At 47.5% G+C, this 17,394-nt stretch overlaps 1 protein-coding gene across 3 annotated transcripts in view; it reads right to left on the bottom strand.

Annotated features, from left to right (window-relative positions):
* Positions 1-17,394, bottom strand: part of SK (small conductance calcium-activated potassium channel) — a 470,614-nt gene that overhangs the window by 17,806 nt on the left and 435,414 nt on the right. For all 3 annotated transcript variants that reach the window (XM_065435628.2, XM_065435629.2, XM_065435631.2), the window contains one exon: positions 11,024-11,159. In XM_065435628.2, coding sequence (XP_065291700.2) covers positions 11,024-11,159 — 136 coding nt within the window. The remainder of the gene's footprint in view (positions 1-11,023; positions 11,160-17,394) is intronic.

Below are 17,394 nucleotides of genomic sequence, written 5' to 3'. Positions count from 1 at the left end.
ATGCCTTTAACACCACCGTTCTCTCCTTTTCACTGATAAGCGCGAACATGATAACAGCGCAACACATCAATAGCACAAAATACACTAAATGATCATAACGAGAGGAAGCTATCTGAGATGTAACTGCCGCGTATATGCAACGTTAAAATATTCGAAATACGTCCTTGACATCAGTGAACTTCCGGAGAAAGCGCAAGAAAAGAGAAAGAAGTAATGAAAATGTCGCGAGGCGGTGAACGGGCCCACCACCCATGGTCGTACACGCCAAACCAACCAGCAATGGGTGCTTCGAGCCTCCTCTTCCGCATCTTGCTTTATTGCCGCGGGATCGCATGCTCGGCATACCGCAGCATATTCCGCATGCTCAGAGGCAGAAAGGACGCGTACTTCCAGAAAGGGAGATAAATAACCAAATAAAAACAAAATAATACTAATACATCGAACGAAGAAGAAAAGATAACGAAGCCACGTGCACAGCGTCTTCATTCAACCTGCGTTCTGTCGCTCCGAAGAACGACCTCTCCGCGCCTCGTAATATATTGCCTCCGTGCTTCCCTGTACGTGCGTCCCTACACGCTTCCCATTTCTCTTGTCTTCGCCGTATTTTCGCCCCAATTTCTCAGAACAGGCGAAGCACATGTACCGGCCGCTCAGGTGGGGTTGAAGGACGTTGACATACTTCTAATCGGATTCAAAGAAAGAAAGAAAGAAAGAAAGAAAGAAAGAAAGGTAGAAAGAAAGAAAGTTTTGACAAGACAGAACTGAAAAACCAAGAGCAGGCCAAGAAAAGTGGGGAAAGGGGAACGAAGAAAAAGGCGCGTATCGTCTGGGGGCCGGCTGTGGAGTGACGTCGATATAGGCACCGTAGGAAACAACGACAGCAAGCGACGAGAAAAATAAAGCATACTAAAACGTACACGGAACGATGTAATAGAAGCGAAAGTACCGTGGCCGTTTTTTTTTTTTTCTTAAAGGGGGACTGTCGACGAGCTCGTCTTCCGAGCGTGAGAGAGCCCGAAACGCTCGAAGCGCCTCTCGCGCTCTTCGTCGTGCTGCACTATAAACCGCTCTACTACGTATTGTACTTGAACATTAGACGAGGCGAGAGTTGGAAAGAAAAGAATGAAAGTCATTATAAAAAGAGGGAGGAAGGGAAAGGCCGCGAAGCGTGGAATGGTTCGCCGTCTGGCGCACTTCGTGCACGGCTCCCTAATAAGGAGGCAAGATATCCGACGTTGCTTCCAGGAAGGGAAGATGAGACCCCCACCGAGGGAGCTGTAGGGACGAGAAGCGGAGGCTACGAGGAAAAGGAACGAGAAACGGGAAAGGACGCGTGCGACTCCGACGAGGTGCTCAAAGCCCCACCGAGCGCTTCGCGAAAGTATCAAGTGTGTCACAGAACTGGGTCACACGCGTGCGTAGGGTCATTCACGCGGATCACGCGCCTCCCGAGGCTCTCGTAGCGCCTCTGGGCTCCGTGGCCGCCAGGGACAAGAAAAAGAAAGGAGAAAAAGGAAAAGGCCTAGCACGTCGACGGGAAACACTTTACCGAGACAGCACGTTCGCAGCGCCTCCCAGCGTTCTACTATATGCCTCCAATGTTTGAAGAAATCTGGCGTGCAGCTTCTTTAGGTGTGAGTGAGCGAGCGAGTTAGTGAGTGAACGATTGCATGAATGAATGAATGAATGAATGAATGAATGAATGAATGAATGAATGAATGAGCGATCTATAGCAGTACGAACAACTATGTATTTTGTCGGGAAACAGCTGCGCTGGTTGGTTGTTTTGGAGAGTAGGGACAGCGGGGAGAAAACAGAAATGGAGATGGAGCCAGCGAGCGACTGAATGAATGAGCGATGTATTTTGTCAGGCCAATACGTTGAGCTATAGCTGGTTATATCGTCCACACTAGGTGCAGCGGAGACCAAATGGAACGTAACACCTAATTTGCGTTTGTGACGTAAAGTGTGACGTAAAGGGCCATGTGTTATTTTTTCACGCAAGAAACCACTGGCGTACTGATGCATTTACGTTTATTTGACACACACACGTCACTGACCGGCTATGAACCTATTCACAACCTGGTGCGCAGCAGCAGTTGGGCCAACCTTTTGAGTGGCTACGACAACTGAGTGAACGAGCAAAGGACCCAGTCATTAGATATGTGGGTAGATTTATTGATAAATAACTTATCTGTTTGATTACAGATAAATGAGTCAGAGCAGAAAATCTAATTAGAGAATCAAACAAAGAGAGCCAGACAGACAGATTTCTGCAGTCTGTTCGTGCACGTTACCGGCCACGCTAAGCCATCTCAATTACAGACACAGTGAAACTCCTGCATCTATAGTACGAGGTGGGAGACGAAAAGCAGGTGAACGATTTTTTTTTCCTTATGTGATCGATGTGTTTCTTTTTCTACGGACGATGTTCCAATCGAAACGCAAGCCGTACTGGATCTATGTTCATTAATGATTGTATCCTAGGTCTATCCAATCTGTCTGCTCTATCCCCGGCCCCCACCCCCAGAAGCAGTGGGAAGCGCTGCAGATCAAGGGGGATGGGGTGGTGGTATTCTGTAAGTGTCCACCCAGTGGACACGTCCATTTCGTCTGCTGCAGAAGTGTTGCTTGGCTGGGGGCGCCTGCCTCCTTCTGACGCGTATCCCAGTTCAGGCAATTAAAACTTCAGCAACAGTGCAAATGGACATGTCCGCCAGGTAGACTCATACAGAATACTCCCCCTAGCTCCCGCCTCTCGGAACAGGTTGTGTTGAGTGCGGTTGTAGCCAAGACGGTGCATGTATTTCCTTGAAGAGGGAATCCACGCGCAAAGCGACAATGTTGCTCAATAAACATGTTTACTCTCTCTCTCTCTCTTTCTAGGCCAATGAGATTCCTTGCGAAAGGTTTTACCTAACTAAATTTGTGTGCTTAATGCGGTAATGTGCTCGGGACGTATAACTGTTATCATATTGGGTGTCCTACGCAACTTGTGCGAGAACTAAATATATGTGCAAGTGCCACGTAGCTGGGACACAACCAAGGTAATGTTGTGTGCCATCGCTTGGAGCATGTCAGACCATATATTTGTATTTAGATTAATTACACATTTAATTATTCTTAATTGATTAACTGGTCAAGTAATATGCTCAGAGCAAAAGGGTCGACGAGAAAACAGTAGACGATTCTGAAAATATTCCGATCGAGATTTCAGTCGCTCAATACGTACTGCATAAGAGTTTCTACCAAGTCTGAAAGAAAGCCCGCAAAATAAAAAAAAAAAGGGGGGGGGGGCGCCGCACGAGGTGTCCCGCGGTACGTATCTATATGGCACTGTTATGATATGACTAACTTAAAAAGAGCGTACCGAAAATTATGCCTTTTTTATATTCCCAGAAAAAAAATTTTGGTCTGTAATACTCTAACGTAAAAAAAACTTTTTCGTTGCGTCTGGGACGACGGTGCATTGACAGCTGTTCAAGAAAAAAAGAAGGGGAAGGTGACGTGTTTTGGTAGCTGTTTTTTCAAGGAGAAGAAAACGGGTTTGTGGCATCGACAGCGAAAGACGACGAGTTTGCCAATAGGGTTTATAGAAGTTTCCTGTCGGGATTGCATACGCCGCCGCTGTACTGCATTGCGCAATATTTAAAAAAAAGAAAATAAACCTTCGAAGGCATGAACCGAATGGGTGCAGACTGTTCTCGACGAAAACACGTGGCTACGTTTTCCCCGCATTCATTTCGTAAGGCGAGCAGTACCGCGAATCTTTCCGAAGACGAAACTTTCATCTTTGCCCACCCCCCCTCCCCCCTCGCCACGTTCTGGGAAATGTTCGCGATACCGCCACTATATAACATGGCGTCGTCCTTTTTTCGCCCATTTATCACAACGCGAACGATTTCCCAAGGAAAAAAAGAAAGTGTGTCCCGAAGTTAAGGTTGCTGCGGCGCACGCGAATGAGGATTTTCACTCGATATCACCCGATATATACCGGGTGTCTTAAGCCCAGGCCACACGTACGCTCGCGTCCGCGCGCCTGGCGCCTTCCGCGCCTCGCGAGTAATGGCGGTTTGCATCCGCAAAGACGCGCGACAGAGCGCGCTCTCTGGGCTCACTCACAGACGCCTCGGCAGGCGCCGCTTCGCACTTTGTTATCGGCAGTGTTTCGAAATGCTTCCATATCTATAAACGTAATTGTTATATTTCTATAGCTGCTAGATCAGCGCATAAAGGAAAGAAGAACCACTTTCTTGCATGATATAAATCTGCTTCACTGAGAGTAGAACGCTCCGCGCCGTAGCTGCGTAGCCAGGCGCGCCGACGCGAGGCAACCCAAGCGCGCGATAACAGGAGGAGCTGTTCTCCGAGATCACGCCGCGTTTCGACGCGCACGAGCCATGTCGCACCATCTGCGCATGCGTGGGCGCGTGAACGCGAGCTGGCGCACGTCCGCAAGCGTACGTGTGGTCTCGGCTTTAAGCGAACGCTTTCAAAAATATATTTTTTATGCGAAGCATATTAACGTAGGTTTCTGGCCTTCGCGCGACGCCCGGCGGTGGCCACCATTGACCCTGAAGGGGGGTCACGTGACATGACGTCACGTGATGACGTCACACAGGTTGCAGATGGGGCCTCATATCGCGCCGTCGGACGTCGCCCGGCGGAGGCCTCCACGCTTCGGTTCGCGCCGTCGCGCGCGACGCGGCGGCGGCGCCACCATCGCTGAATCACGTGATATGTGACGTCACAGCAGGAATGAAGCAGCGCGCGCCCGCCGTCGCGTCAGTCTGTGCCCGCAACCGCGCCAGCGTCTTTGCGCCGGGCGTGTATGCGGTCAAGATGCCTCCAAACGCTAAGGATACGCTAAGGTTAAGCCCAGTGGATGCTTCGCATCCACTGGGCTTAACCTTGATAAGCCTCCAATTTTTCTTTCTTTTTCAATTGCCCGTGGCAGGTAGCATAATTCTGGTCCATGAGTCGGTCTACTCGAAAAGGCGGACATTACTTGCAGAAAAAATTGAAACGCTCAGTCGACTAATTAGGAAAAATTACTAATTAACTCTTTAACTACTTACCTTACGGCCCATATTGAACTTTACGAATTCTAGCCGGGGAGTTAGCAAGGCGGATCCATTTGGAACGAATTGTCAGGATGACACCAGTTTCGAGATATTAATTCTCGCCCTTTGCAGAGAAATGCAATGACGTTCTAATTACTTTTGTGCTTCAATGCATAAAACGACATTTTGTTCGGAAAGTAAGAGGAACGACAGTACATTTTTGCCGCAAGTTTGACGACGCATATCTTGTATATGGTCGATAGGCCATGCAGCCTCACCCGATAGTATCTGTACATTGTAATATGCGTCATAGGACGAGTAGTAAAAAGCTCAATTAGTCAATATTTGTTAAGTTGTCAATTATGAATTTCATTTTTTTTTGCAAATAATGTCCCCTTCTTCGATTAGACCAGCTGATGGGCTAGAATTGTACTATCTGCTACAGACAATTTTTTAAAATTTCTGAGAGTGTTCGCTGAAACACCCTGTATTTCCTGCGCACGCAGGATTTTACTTGGATATTAAAAAAGAAAGGGTACGCTATCTTATTTTGTTCACTAACCTTAGTAGACTGTTTGCTCAAGAGACTTCATTGCGAAGTCAGTCGACTGCCATGGGGAACCTGTGGAAACAATGGTACGTTCTACAACGTCTCGCACTGAGTCTGCTGACAAGTACAGACCCGCGAATGCTCCCGCTATGCTTCACTGCGAGCCTGAAAGGTATAAAAAGTGATGATGATAATGATGTGGTGGACGCGTCGTGGCGGTGGTGGTAGATTATAGTAGCATGCGTGCTTAGCTTGGTGATTTAGGCCGGCAATTGCTCCGCCTGAGCGTGTCTTACATTGTGTTTGTCACCACAAGTCCAGCAAACCAGTTTCTATTAGGAAAACAAGAAAAAACAAACAAAAACAAAAACTTCAAGATTGCGCGGTATAAGTGACCCTTCTGGAAATACAATGTAAAAAACATGAATGAATGAATGAATGAATGACTGAATGAATGAATGAATGAATGAATGAATGAATGAATGAATGAACCATATATTTATCATGATGGATAAATATCATAAATAGGGGAAGCTAGTGCCAGCATATGTAACATTGCACCAAGCCGTCACTCAGAAATAAGGACACACGAATAAATGTTATTCGTGTGTCCAACATGAAAATCAACAATCGACTTTGACTGACTGCTTTTTGTTTAGATTAGGTTAGGTTAAGTTAGGTCAGGCCGGGTAAGGTCTTTGTCACCAGCGCAGATGTATAATCGCAATAGCTGTCTTTTCGCAAACCAGTCGGGGCATTAAGGAACACAAACAACTTCTGCTGGTACAACACGTGGCATTTAATTGGCTAGTCGTATGAGCCTTTTGCAGGGCGCTGAGAAGAACGCGGGAAAGCGATTTGTTATCATACCATTGGATGGATAAACAGACAAGAGCCCTGGGACGAACGCCCTGTGTGACACAAAGAAACTACCCGGTACAGCCCGCTGGACTTTATCCAAGGAGGCTTAGTTAAGATTGTTTCATTTAGCCCCCGACAACACCGCCAGAGGGAAAAACACGAGCGCCATTGTATATATTAGCTCTTTGGCGAGTAATGAGTTCATTTATAATCAAACCAGTTTGATCGAAGACCAAGTAGCAGAAGGAAGCTATTGGCCCGTGACCATTTACACACACACACACACACACACACACACACGCACACACACACACACACACACACACACACACACACACACACACACACACACACACACACGCACACGCACACACACACACACACCAGTTATATCGTTCGCCAATATAAGGATAAGAAGTGAATGTAACGTTTTTGTGTGGTTCAAATGACTTTTTATGCTGTATTTAATTTTTGATCTCTAAAGAGATACCCGCCATTCTTTATTTCTTGTGAAATGTTGTCGGCTGAGTACATGTAGTGTTTATGACATTTTACGATGTGTTTATCTCTATATTCCATCCTTTCTCGCATAGAGTATTACGCTAACGTCGTTTCGTTTTCTATTGTGCGGTTACAACGTGACTTGTGCTATATCTAAACTTTTCTCACGCGGCAAGGAGTACGGCTGGTAAAGTCTCCTGTTACCAATGTCTCCTGATTTAGTCATGCCAACAATAAAATATAAGGCAGTTTTCGCTCGTCCGTAAGCGTATTATGGCGTCTGCGGAATATCGCGTTACCGGGGGCACGCGCGGAAGTACCGACGTTGGTGGCGACATCTCGTGATGCACACAAGTAACACAATTCAGGGAATAACGCAAAGCTACCTCCAAAGTAGAGTGTGCTAGAATACGGTTGAGTGGGACAAGCAACCGGGGCGGCGCATGCTTCGCAATGAGCCGCGCGGGTACAGGTACAGGTATCTGTACAGGAAAAACATTGATTCACAGTGGAGGAAGCGAACTAGGATGCTTACCAGCAAGTATGCGGCCTGTAGGGTGGACAACACAGCAACAAAGAAGGTCAAGCGGAAAGTCAGAGAGGCTGAATGAATATCATGGGTGGCGGCAATGGAAAATAAACCTGCCATGAGTAACTACTTAAGAGGAAAAAAACGAAATCAGGAAAGAAACAATTTATGATAACTCAAAGGGAAGCTTATTACTTTTTGAAGCGAGATCGGGATGCCTTAGAACACGCACCTATAAAGCGAGATATAAGACGGAAGAAGAATAAGCATGTGCTTGCTGCGGTAAAGCCAGGGAAACGACGGAGCATGTTTTATTAGAATGTGAAGACGTCTACCCAGCGGTCGATTTAGGCACCAGTGGCCTCCTTGAAGCCCTTGAGTTCAGCGAGAGCAGTGGAAAAGTAAACATGTCCGCAATAGGGATTTGTAAGAGGCGACTGGAGGATTGGTGGACGAAAAGTAGGGAAACGACAAAAAACGGAGACGTACTACAAAAGCACAGCTCGCAATAGAGGATAAGAAAATTTGGGTGTGGTAGCTCATAGTGTTTTTCGTTTCTTTTTTATTGTTTAACCTAGGTAGAACATTAGGCAGTATAATAGCAAGAGCTTGGTGGCGCGACCCACCACCCCATTCCAAAGGGGACGCCGCTCATAACACCCATCCATCCATTGGTTGGGCCGCATCGAAGTCGCGCCATTGGAAACTGCTTGCGATATGGCTCGGAAGTGTCATTCGCACTACTTCGCGCACTGGTATATGCATTCAGACCATTCAAACAGTATTTTTAATTCTATATGACATGTATTTTCGCCTTAGGAATACATGCGGTTCCTTATCTTCTTTATTTTATTTTATTTTATTTTTTGAAATCCCGCACGGTGATTTCCCGTGCATTGCTGCCGGAGTGTCGGCTTTTATTCTACTACCTTATTGTACGGTTCCCTTTGAAAACAAACATTTTTCTTGTTTTTCAAGCAGCATGTATTTCTCGTGTGTATTCTTGCGCGTATATTTTGGCATTAGCGGATCTTGCGAAACGTAGATGGAATAACGTATGTAAAGTAATTCCTGCTTGCGCCGCTTCAAACAAATAAAACATCCCCATCCGGCGCCCTGTACTGAGATTTACGGGAAGTATACTTGTAGAAAAAGAAGAAAGAAACTGCAGTGCAAAATTCTGTTCATGTTTCCGTCTTCCTCGCGTAGCAGAATGCGGAGTAATTGGTAAGGGTTCTTTTATTGACGTCGGGCCTCGGGCGCCGAACACAGTTTCGGGTAGCCATTAATATATGCTAGACTGGGCCGTAAGCTGTGCGAAATTTTTTGTCGCGTCTATGCTTAAAAAAGAAAAAAAGAAAGCGACGCGGTAGCCTAATTAGTGGCTGCATAGTGCATATGGCGTTGCGCTGCTAAACTCAGCTGACGGGGCGTTGCGCTGCTAAACTCAGCTGACGGGTTCAAACCAGATCGCCAAATACGATGGCAAGGAACTGGAAAAACACTCGTGTACTAATGTTTAGGTGCACGTTAAAGAAGCCCAGGTGGTGAGAACTGAACAGCGTGCTTCACTGCCATATCACGAGATGTAAAGTGCCAGAATTTGTTTAATTAAAAAACTCAGTGCCCTTCCACTCTGTGAAGAAGGATGACCAGCAAAGCTGTGTATGCGGGCCCTTTAATGGCGAACTGCACTTCCGCTGCGGGTCGGCCCGGTATTGCACTAACTTCGGGATCGGCCCACGTATAGAGGGCGCTTCACGCCTTCTCCACCTCCGCCGCGGGTCGGCCTGGCATTGCACTATCTTCGAGATTTCGTGTCTACACACGGACACGATCCTGGGGCAACTAGCGCCTAACAGCTTCGCTGTAAAAAACACACGCACACACAAGAAAAGGAAGGTAGCTGCGTCCTTCGGTTTTTTTTTTCTAGGGACGTCTAAGCGAAATAAATTATTCTTGAGTCTGATTTCTGAAGCAAACATTTTACGCTTATCTTACATTTCATACCAGAATGTAATGCCGTTCATTATTGCACGTCTGCTCAAGTAAGCAGCTTCTGTATTGTAAGCGGCTACTTTCAGTTATCCGGTACACTATCATAAGGGCAATAATGAAGTAATTAAAGGAACGGCATGCCTCACACAGACGTAGAGGTATTAAGGCGAAAGCCTTTCTAGGCTCATGGTGAAGTTTGTGTCAACAGACCTGGCCGCCGGAGAGTCCGCCGAAGCGTCATCACTCCATACGAAGACATATTAAAGACACATTAAAGAATGAAAAACGATTGATAGTGGCATTAGTGAATGATAACATTATAGCAGAGATTGGTAGAAGTTAATACTGACTAGTAATGACTAATAATGACTACTAATGACCTTTAATAAATACTAATGACTCCGAAATGACCAGTATGTCTAACGACGGCTTGTAATGACCACGATGGATTATAAATGACTAGAAATGCTTAGTAATGACCAGTATTGACTGATAATGACTTGTAATGACTTGTAATGACTTGTAATGACTTGTAATGACTGCTAATGACTACGAAATGACCAATATGCCTAACGACGAATTGTAACGACTACAACTGATTAGAAATTATTAAAAATGCTTAGTAGTGAGCAGTAATGACTAAAAGAAAGAAGAGAAAGAGGCAAATGATAAGAGGAGGAAGAGTAGGCTTTCGCCGTTCACCTCTTAAGAAAGATCTTAAGAGGCCCTGTAATTGTTTTGTAGATCTGCTGCGTTCGTTGAAGAAGACAAGTGTGGTACCAGATTGGGCACCCAGTTTTAATGGGTTGTAGACATGTTGAGACGGTCAAAATTTCTTTCTTTTTGTTTCCTTATCTGAGTTAACAGATTTACAGGCTGCCCCGAAACAGGGCGTTTACATAGAATGACAGCTGGGAACTTGTTCAGCAGAACCGATTAGCACCTGTGCGTTAATTCGCTCAGGAACTGGTGCGCCTCTGCTGCACAGCCACGACTCTCCAGCAGCACAACCATTCGGAATAAGAGTCCTCACTTGCATCGGCCCCTCACCTTCGAGATTTTAAAAGTGCAGTTATGCGTTACATTCGGACGGAAACGGCTATTCGATAATTCTAGTAGTCAATTCTGAAGTCGAATACAATGGGGAGGTAAAGTGATAACAAAGTAGAGATAAAGAAAGAAAGGAGCATAGACACACGGTCACAATCGGTCACTGTCGCCGCATACTGACACAGCGCAGCACAGTAGCACTTGCAGCACTATAAACATCTGTTCAGGCTACAGCCGCTTGTCCAATTAGTTGCCTTTAAAAACTGCAACAGTGCCCTCGTTGCCCCGGATTGAAGTACGCATTTTTTTTTATTTGAAGTACATTCGAAAAAGTGTCACTTGATGTCGTAACCAGCTTCGCTACTGCCGTCCACAGTTCCGGCAACCAACCTACTGCACGGTAAACAATCTAACCGTAGACGTACATCGTGAGGACAATGACGAAAAGCAAGGCATGCCATGCGTACGCACCATTAGTCCCGTGGTGACCGCGATGCCCCTGCCACAGTACGTGTTGGGCACGATGTCTCCGTAGCCCACGGAGAGAAACGTGATTGCCGTCAACCACATGGTGTTCAGCAAGTTAGCATGCTCCTCGTCGTGGTACCTGCGCACAACAACGGGAGGAAAAGGTTAGGCACGGCTGCTGGCTCGCTGGCTGTCCACTCATCGCGGCGAGCAAAGAACTCCAGGCAACACCGAAGTTCGCAGGAAGGTGGTGGCTTGGAGTGTCAAACAGTGACAGAACAAGCGATCAACAGTGATCGAACAATCATTAAAGAATGCGCAGGAAGCGGGTTCTCGTTACCGGCATTTATCCTACAACATGCCGGTAAGTCGGCTCAATATTTTGTATCTTGGTAGCCAGGTGTGGCAATAAAATAAGTTCGCCTTCAGTCTTTTACAGCCACGCTTAGCGCGTGCCGAATTCGGCACCTTATCCTTTGCCTTTACTTTTTTTTGCGCTGACAAGGAAGTAATGAACTGCACCCTCGTCTACGCCTGCAAAGCTCTAACATGGCCGATCGCTAAGCTTTGCCAGACAAATGTGTGCTTAGTCAGCATGCACGTCTTAAGGTAAGCTTACGTAAAGCGTTATGTAAAGCTGCTGCCGTCAGCACGGCTCAAAGATAACGATCCGACGTTGGCAAACAAGCAGCTTACGAAACGGTCTCGAGAGCGCTCGCTTCTCGGAAGTGTACGTCACTGTATTCGGCGCTGGTGTCAGTCTAACGGAATCTCAATTATTCTTGAGCTGATCTTATAGTGGCTTATTACAGTTATCAAAGATGACTCTTCCCTTCCATACACGGTAGGCAGAAAGAGAGAGAGAGAGAGAGAGAGAGAGAGAGAGAGAGAGAGACCTTAATGATAGCTGCATATGTTACCTAAGCGAAATGCTCGACTGGTACGGTACGTTTCAGTACTTTCAGTACGCATAAAGTGCCTATTAGATGCAGCTTCTTCAAATGGACGTGTTTTTCTTTAGTGAACTAGCTCGAAGTTTTAGAACCTCCCATATGGTCTCCTTTGAAATAAACATTATGCTTGTTAAACTTACAACAGCAGAAATCAAAGTGTAACTGCTACAACGATGTGCTATCACTCAACGAAACTCTATAGCACCTCCTCCTCCTTGGAATCACGTCGCCTTTACAATGAATACTTCTATTTGCGTTCGTCTTAAAATTTTTCTTGTCTCTGAGCAAAAAGGCTGCTTCTCAAGTTATTACGTATTTATATGCAAAGTTAACAGTTGGAATGTTTGATTAAGTTAGATCAGTATGTTGCATAGAAAAGAACCCACAAGGCGATAGCAAAAGACTTGCAGCAACCAGCCACAGCGTATAGCCCAAGCAAGTGTTTACAGCGTATAGAGCAGCTAACAGAAGGAAGTTAAAGGAAAAAATATGGTCACACAGAACACAAAGAAAATATACACATTTTATTAATACTACTTTCTTTAAGAGCCGACCTACGTGTTCGATGTCCATTGAATACACACAGAGCTAAAAGGAGCCGCCGGCAAGGTCCCTGATACCGGCGGCTGCCAGCCTAACACTTCATGTGTTATTAATAAAGAAAGCCTTGTATCTCAGTAATTATCGAAAGAAAAACAACGCAAAATCCATCGAATTGATTCGTACGCCATTTTATACGCAATACTGCTGCTCCAACAGTATTATACGCCAACAGGGTCGACCTCTACATTGCGTAAGAGAAGAACGCGCTTCCCAAGAAAAATTTGTTTTCTTCAAACCGACGAACGCAGAGGCGACGTGGGGAGAGTAGGGGTAGAGGGGGGGGGGAGTAGGGGGTGGAGTGCTGAAGTTCGTTCCACTGCATAAACCACGAAGCGTTGGCACGAAATCACACGCCCGGCGCGCACCAAACGCGACTCCGGTCCCCGACCAGGCCGACCAAGCGCAGCCGATCCTGGCGTCGCGAACCCCTTATCGGCGGACGGGCGGCATTTTCGGCGCCGTCCTGGGTCGCGCCCACACGTCACTCGCTCGCACGCAAGCACGCGCGCACGAGGACCCAGATAACGACCACGTGTCGAAAAACTCGGGCTATCCAATGGACGGAACTTGGTCAGCGGCGACGAAGCATTAATTTTACGTAGCTAATGTAAAATAAGAATAAAGGCCGGATATAGAGGAAGCGGAAAGTATAGGGCTAAACAGGGAGTTGATTAGGGTTTCGGGGTTATTAAACAATGGTCTCTGTGTGATGCACTACGCGCGACAGCGACTCGGTGGTTTTGGCCGTATGGCGTCATGCTGCTGAATATTAAGGTGGCGGAATCGATCCTCGGACGCGGTGGTCGAGTTCTGATGGGGACACAGCTAAACAGTGCTCGCGAGCTTGTGTTTAGGTGCGCGTTAATTAAAGTAGCCGTAATTAACCCGGAGCTGTCGGACACGACGTGCCCTCGAGCCTTTTGCCTGACATCCGGCCTCGTTAACATGAAGCAACTCTCGCATTTTACGCAATTCCCCCCCCCCTCCCTTATACGCTTCCTATTCTTCACCTATCCAAACTCCTTTCTCTTCGCTTTCCTTATCGCCACATGCCTGATGTTTTCCCAAAAAATATGTCTCTTTTTCAGGTAATAAACAGCTTTGAACATTAATAATTAGAGTAATTAATACACATACATACACACATACACATACCATACACAATTTGCTCGACAGTGACCAGTTTCCGAAGAATAATAAAAGAAAGAAAGAGAGAGAGAGGGGGAGTGATAACGTGGTTTATCAGACAGACAGACAGACAGACAGACAGACAGACAGACAGACAGACAGACAGACAGACAGACAGACAGACAGACAGACAGACAGACAGACAGACAGACAGACAGACAGACAGACAGACAGACAGACAGACAGACAGACAGACAGACACAGACTCAACACAAACTTTCTGAGCGGCTGTCTGGGCTCGCGTGCATACCCTGCAAGCACAACGACGAAACAGCCGTGCGCAAGCCATATTGCGCGCGCACCTGCGGTTAAGCACGAGCTGTGGCTAGCCCCTTCGTCCAACGCAGCGGGCAGCCGCCGCCACAGGACCGGCGGTTAAATTTAGCCGCGGTGCGCAGCGGTGTGCAGCAAATCTCTTGCATTGTGAGACTCCCATTGTGTTTGGATGGCGACGTGCACGCGACAATGCGCTCTTGTGAATCCTCTTCAAGCCCCCTTCTTCTTCAGGACGCATCTCTTTTTTCGACAAACACACACACACAAAAAAACGACTGTCCATTTTCTGTTCTTTTCTTTTTCTGTGCTACTAAAGAAAGATTTAAAGAGAAAGCTATAGACAATGATAGAGAGAGACAGAGAAAGAGAGAGAGAAGGGGGGAGAAAGGACAGGGGAGGAAGATATTGTGTCTGTTGTGGCTGTTTGTCTGCGTTGTTATCCGCTCGACACCGCAGGCACCACTAAAGTGTGTGCGCAACCACAGCCCCGTCAATCTGTCTCGGGGCAGACGTCGTTTCTTCCGTCTCTTGCGAAAGCGAAGTCTCTCCTCTCCTTTCCAAACGCACGACTGGCGATGGTGGCGTTAGACGCGGCGTTCTTCTCGACAATAACGATGTGAGATGCAAAGTGAAGCGCGAGGCTGGTGCGCGCCTGTGTGCGTGTGCGTGCATGCGTGCCTCTCCAGCCGGCGCCACGGCTGCATTTCGACAGTTGGCCGATCGAACAAAACCGCGGTTTGGCGAGATTAGCGAAGTGAGTTGCGCAACGTTATGCAATTTCAACTCTTGTGACATGGGAGAAGTCATCGAGGCAAATGTCCAGCCGTCAATGTTGCCTCGGAATGTACACGGAGAAAGGAAGGGAGGCTGCACCGCGCGTCGTATGGAGCATTTATGCGAATCGCAATGCTTTCAACTGTCTGTGACGGCGAGCCGATTTGACAGGGGAGGCAAACGAAACCCGGTACAATATTACAACGCAGCTGAACGCGTTTCTCAAATACAAACGCGCGACGCAACGCCCACCGCGCGTGGAGAGCGTCGAAGACAGGCGGTGCGAGAGATGTCAACCTACAGACGCAGCTGCCGTATGCGTGTCAATATGCAGCGAGCAGTTGGAGTTGCAGCGGTTGATATTACCGCGTGTGCCTTCCGGTGCTTTTTCGTAACAATATGAACAAACAGAGCCCATACGCAGATATATAATATGAATTTAGATGTTACGCCACTGCTATTGGAATATGTCGAAACTTGTTTAAGCACTTTGCATTCCACGAGCCTTACGCCCCCCCCCCCCCCCCCCCCCCGCCCCATTTGTATGATGAAGCGCGCATCAGGAAGAGAGTGAATTCACGGCGGCTCACATCGAAAGTGCCATGCGTATACGACATGTTTTTTTTTTTTTGCAATACTATAGGTTGCCTGAGTTGATATGATTTCCGTAACGTTCCGATGGCTATGTAAATCCTTTTGTGTTTGCTGCAGGCAGCAGTGATAAGAGGCTTGCATGTCCTCACGTAATATATGGCACTATTGAAGTAAACGGAAATGTGTTGCTCGCATCAAAAGCTGCTGTCCCGCAATGTTTCGGAAAACGAAAATGGGGCTGTGGTTACGGACCCCCCCTTCCCCTGCTCCCCCTCCCTCACACACAAAAATAAGTACAGAGTGCAAATTTATCGACAGAATTCAAGGTTTTGAAGCGAAACAGTGACTAAGGGAGACGTCGTTAAGGAGCAATCCAGATTAATTTTTACCGCCTGCAGTTTTTAATGTGAGCTCGAATCACGGTACGCAAGCAGTTTTGAGTTCCTCCTGCAGCAAAATGCGACCGCTGCAGTCATGAAATGAACTTGTGAATTTGTGCTTGGCACCCGAACGCCATTGCCACGGCGTCACCGAAAAATATAAAACTTAGAGGAAACAATGCTGTTTTTTAATAGCAACGCTCCCATCCTGCCCTTCCACCTCCCAGACCCACACACAAACACACACACACACACACACACACACACACACACACACACACACACACACACACACACACACACACACACACACACACACACACAAACACACACACAAACACACACACACAAACACACAAACACACACACACACACACAAACGCGCGCGCACACACACGCTGTCATCGTTAATACACAATTGTATAAGCAAACTGTTATACAAGGTTAAGCAAACTGGGATTTCGAAATCTTACATGCAGCCCCGGCACTCGCTCCCTCGAGAAAGGAAACAAACGAGGCCGATATAAACGGCCTCTAATACTACAAAATCCACTACTACACGCACGCCCTGGGATCCTGTGGCGAGGCCGCGCAGGCACGGGGAGCTAACCACCGCGAGACAAGGACGGCGGAATAACGCAATTACAGCTGCGCGCACTCCCGGAACGCGCTTTTCTTGCTTGCTCCCGACCGCTTCGTTAAAACAAAGGAAGGCACGCAATAGGGAGTCAAATCGGGAGCGCCACACGATCTGTAACGGCGCGCGGGGCATATATGTACGCATACCGCGCGCTTAAGCGAAAAGAGACGCCATCCACTGCCCTCGGGATGTGCGCGGCGGTTTTCGCCCTAACAAGGACAAACGAGGTCGAAGAACTGCTACAGCGCCCCCGCTTCACGTATCGGCGCCGCGTGAGCTCGACCGTGCAGTTCGCTGATCCGTAATTACATTACGGCGGCGCTGATTGAATTTGTTCCAGACTTTCAAACGCGTTGGACGCCGACCCGAGATAGGGCTGCGCGCGCGTCTTGGGGACCGACTCCGCTATTGGAACGCGCGCGCGCGCATTCGAACGAAACAGCTGGATGACGACCAGGAGTTGAAACGTTCGAGTGGATGAGAGCGTGGGGGCGGCAAATCAGGTTGTGCTAGTGCGTTGTGCGTTGGTTTACTCAATGGCCGAGACCCTGCTCGCGTACGCGTCGTCTGCAGGCTGAATGGGTCGCGATAAAGACCGCGCTCCGGCCGCGGTTTCGAGCTCGCTTAGTTGTGGGCAAGCGCTGTCAAGACGATCGCTACCGGACCTGCCTCGGTTAAAAGCGAGAGAGTGTACAAGACGTAGATGAACAGTTGGTCGGTAACCGCCGCTTTACTGCACTTACTCGTGACTTCTTTAGCGAGGCGAGAACGTTCTAACGTAACGAGCATGCTATTAGAAAGCGGAGCGCGCGAAAGAACACATCTCTCGCTCTTCGTCAGCGACACTAGAACGCTGGCAAACACTGATTTTGTTTCCCCGAAACGTGGTTTCATATCCTCGAGGTGGGTTGGCCACACAGAAGATAGAAATTGAGTGATGCAACAGAGACGGCAAGAAACGCAAGG

Source organism: Dermacentor albipictus, chromosome 2 (assembly GCF_038994185.2).
Source record: "Dermacentor albipictus isolate Rhodes 1998 colony chromosome 2, USDA_Dalb.pri_finalv2, whole genome shotgun sequence".
In the NCBI taxonomy this organism is placed as follows: domain Eukaryota; kingdom Metazoa; phylum Arthropoda; class Arachnida; order Ixodida; family Ixodidae; genus Dermacentor; species Dermacentor albipictus.
Note: the sequence above shows the minus strand (reverse complement) of the source record. Positions and strands in the feature narration are given on the sequence as shown.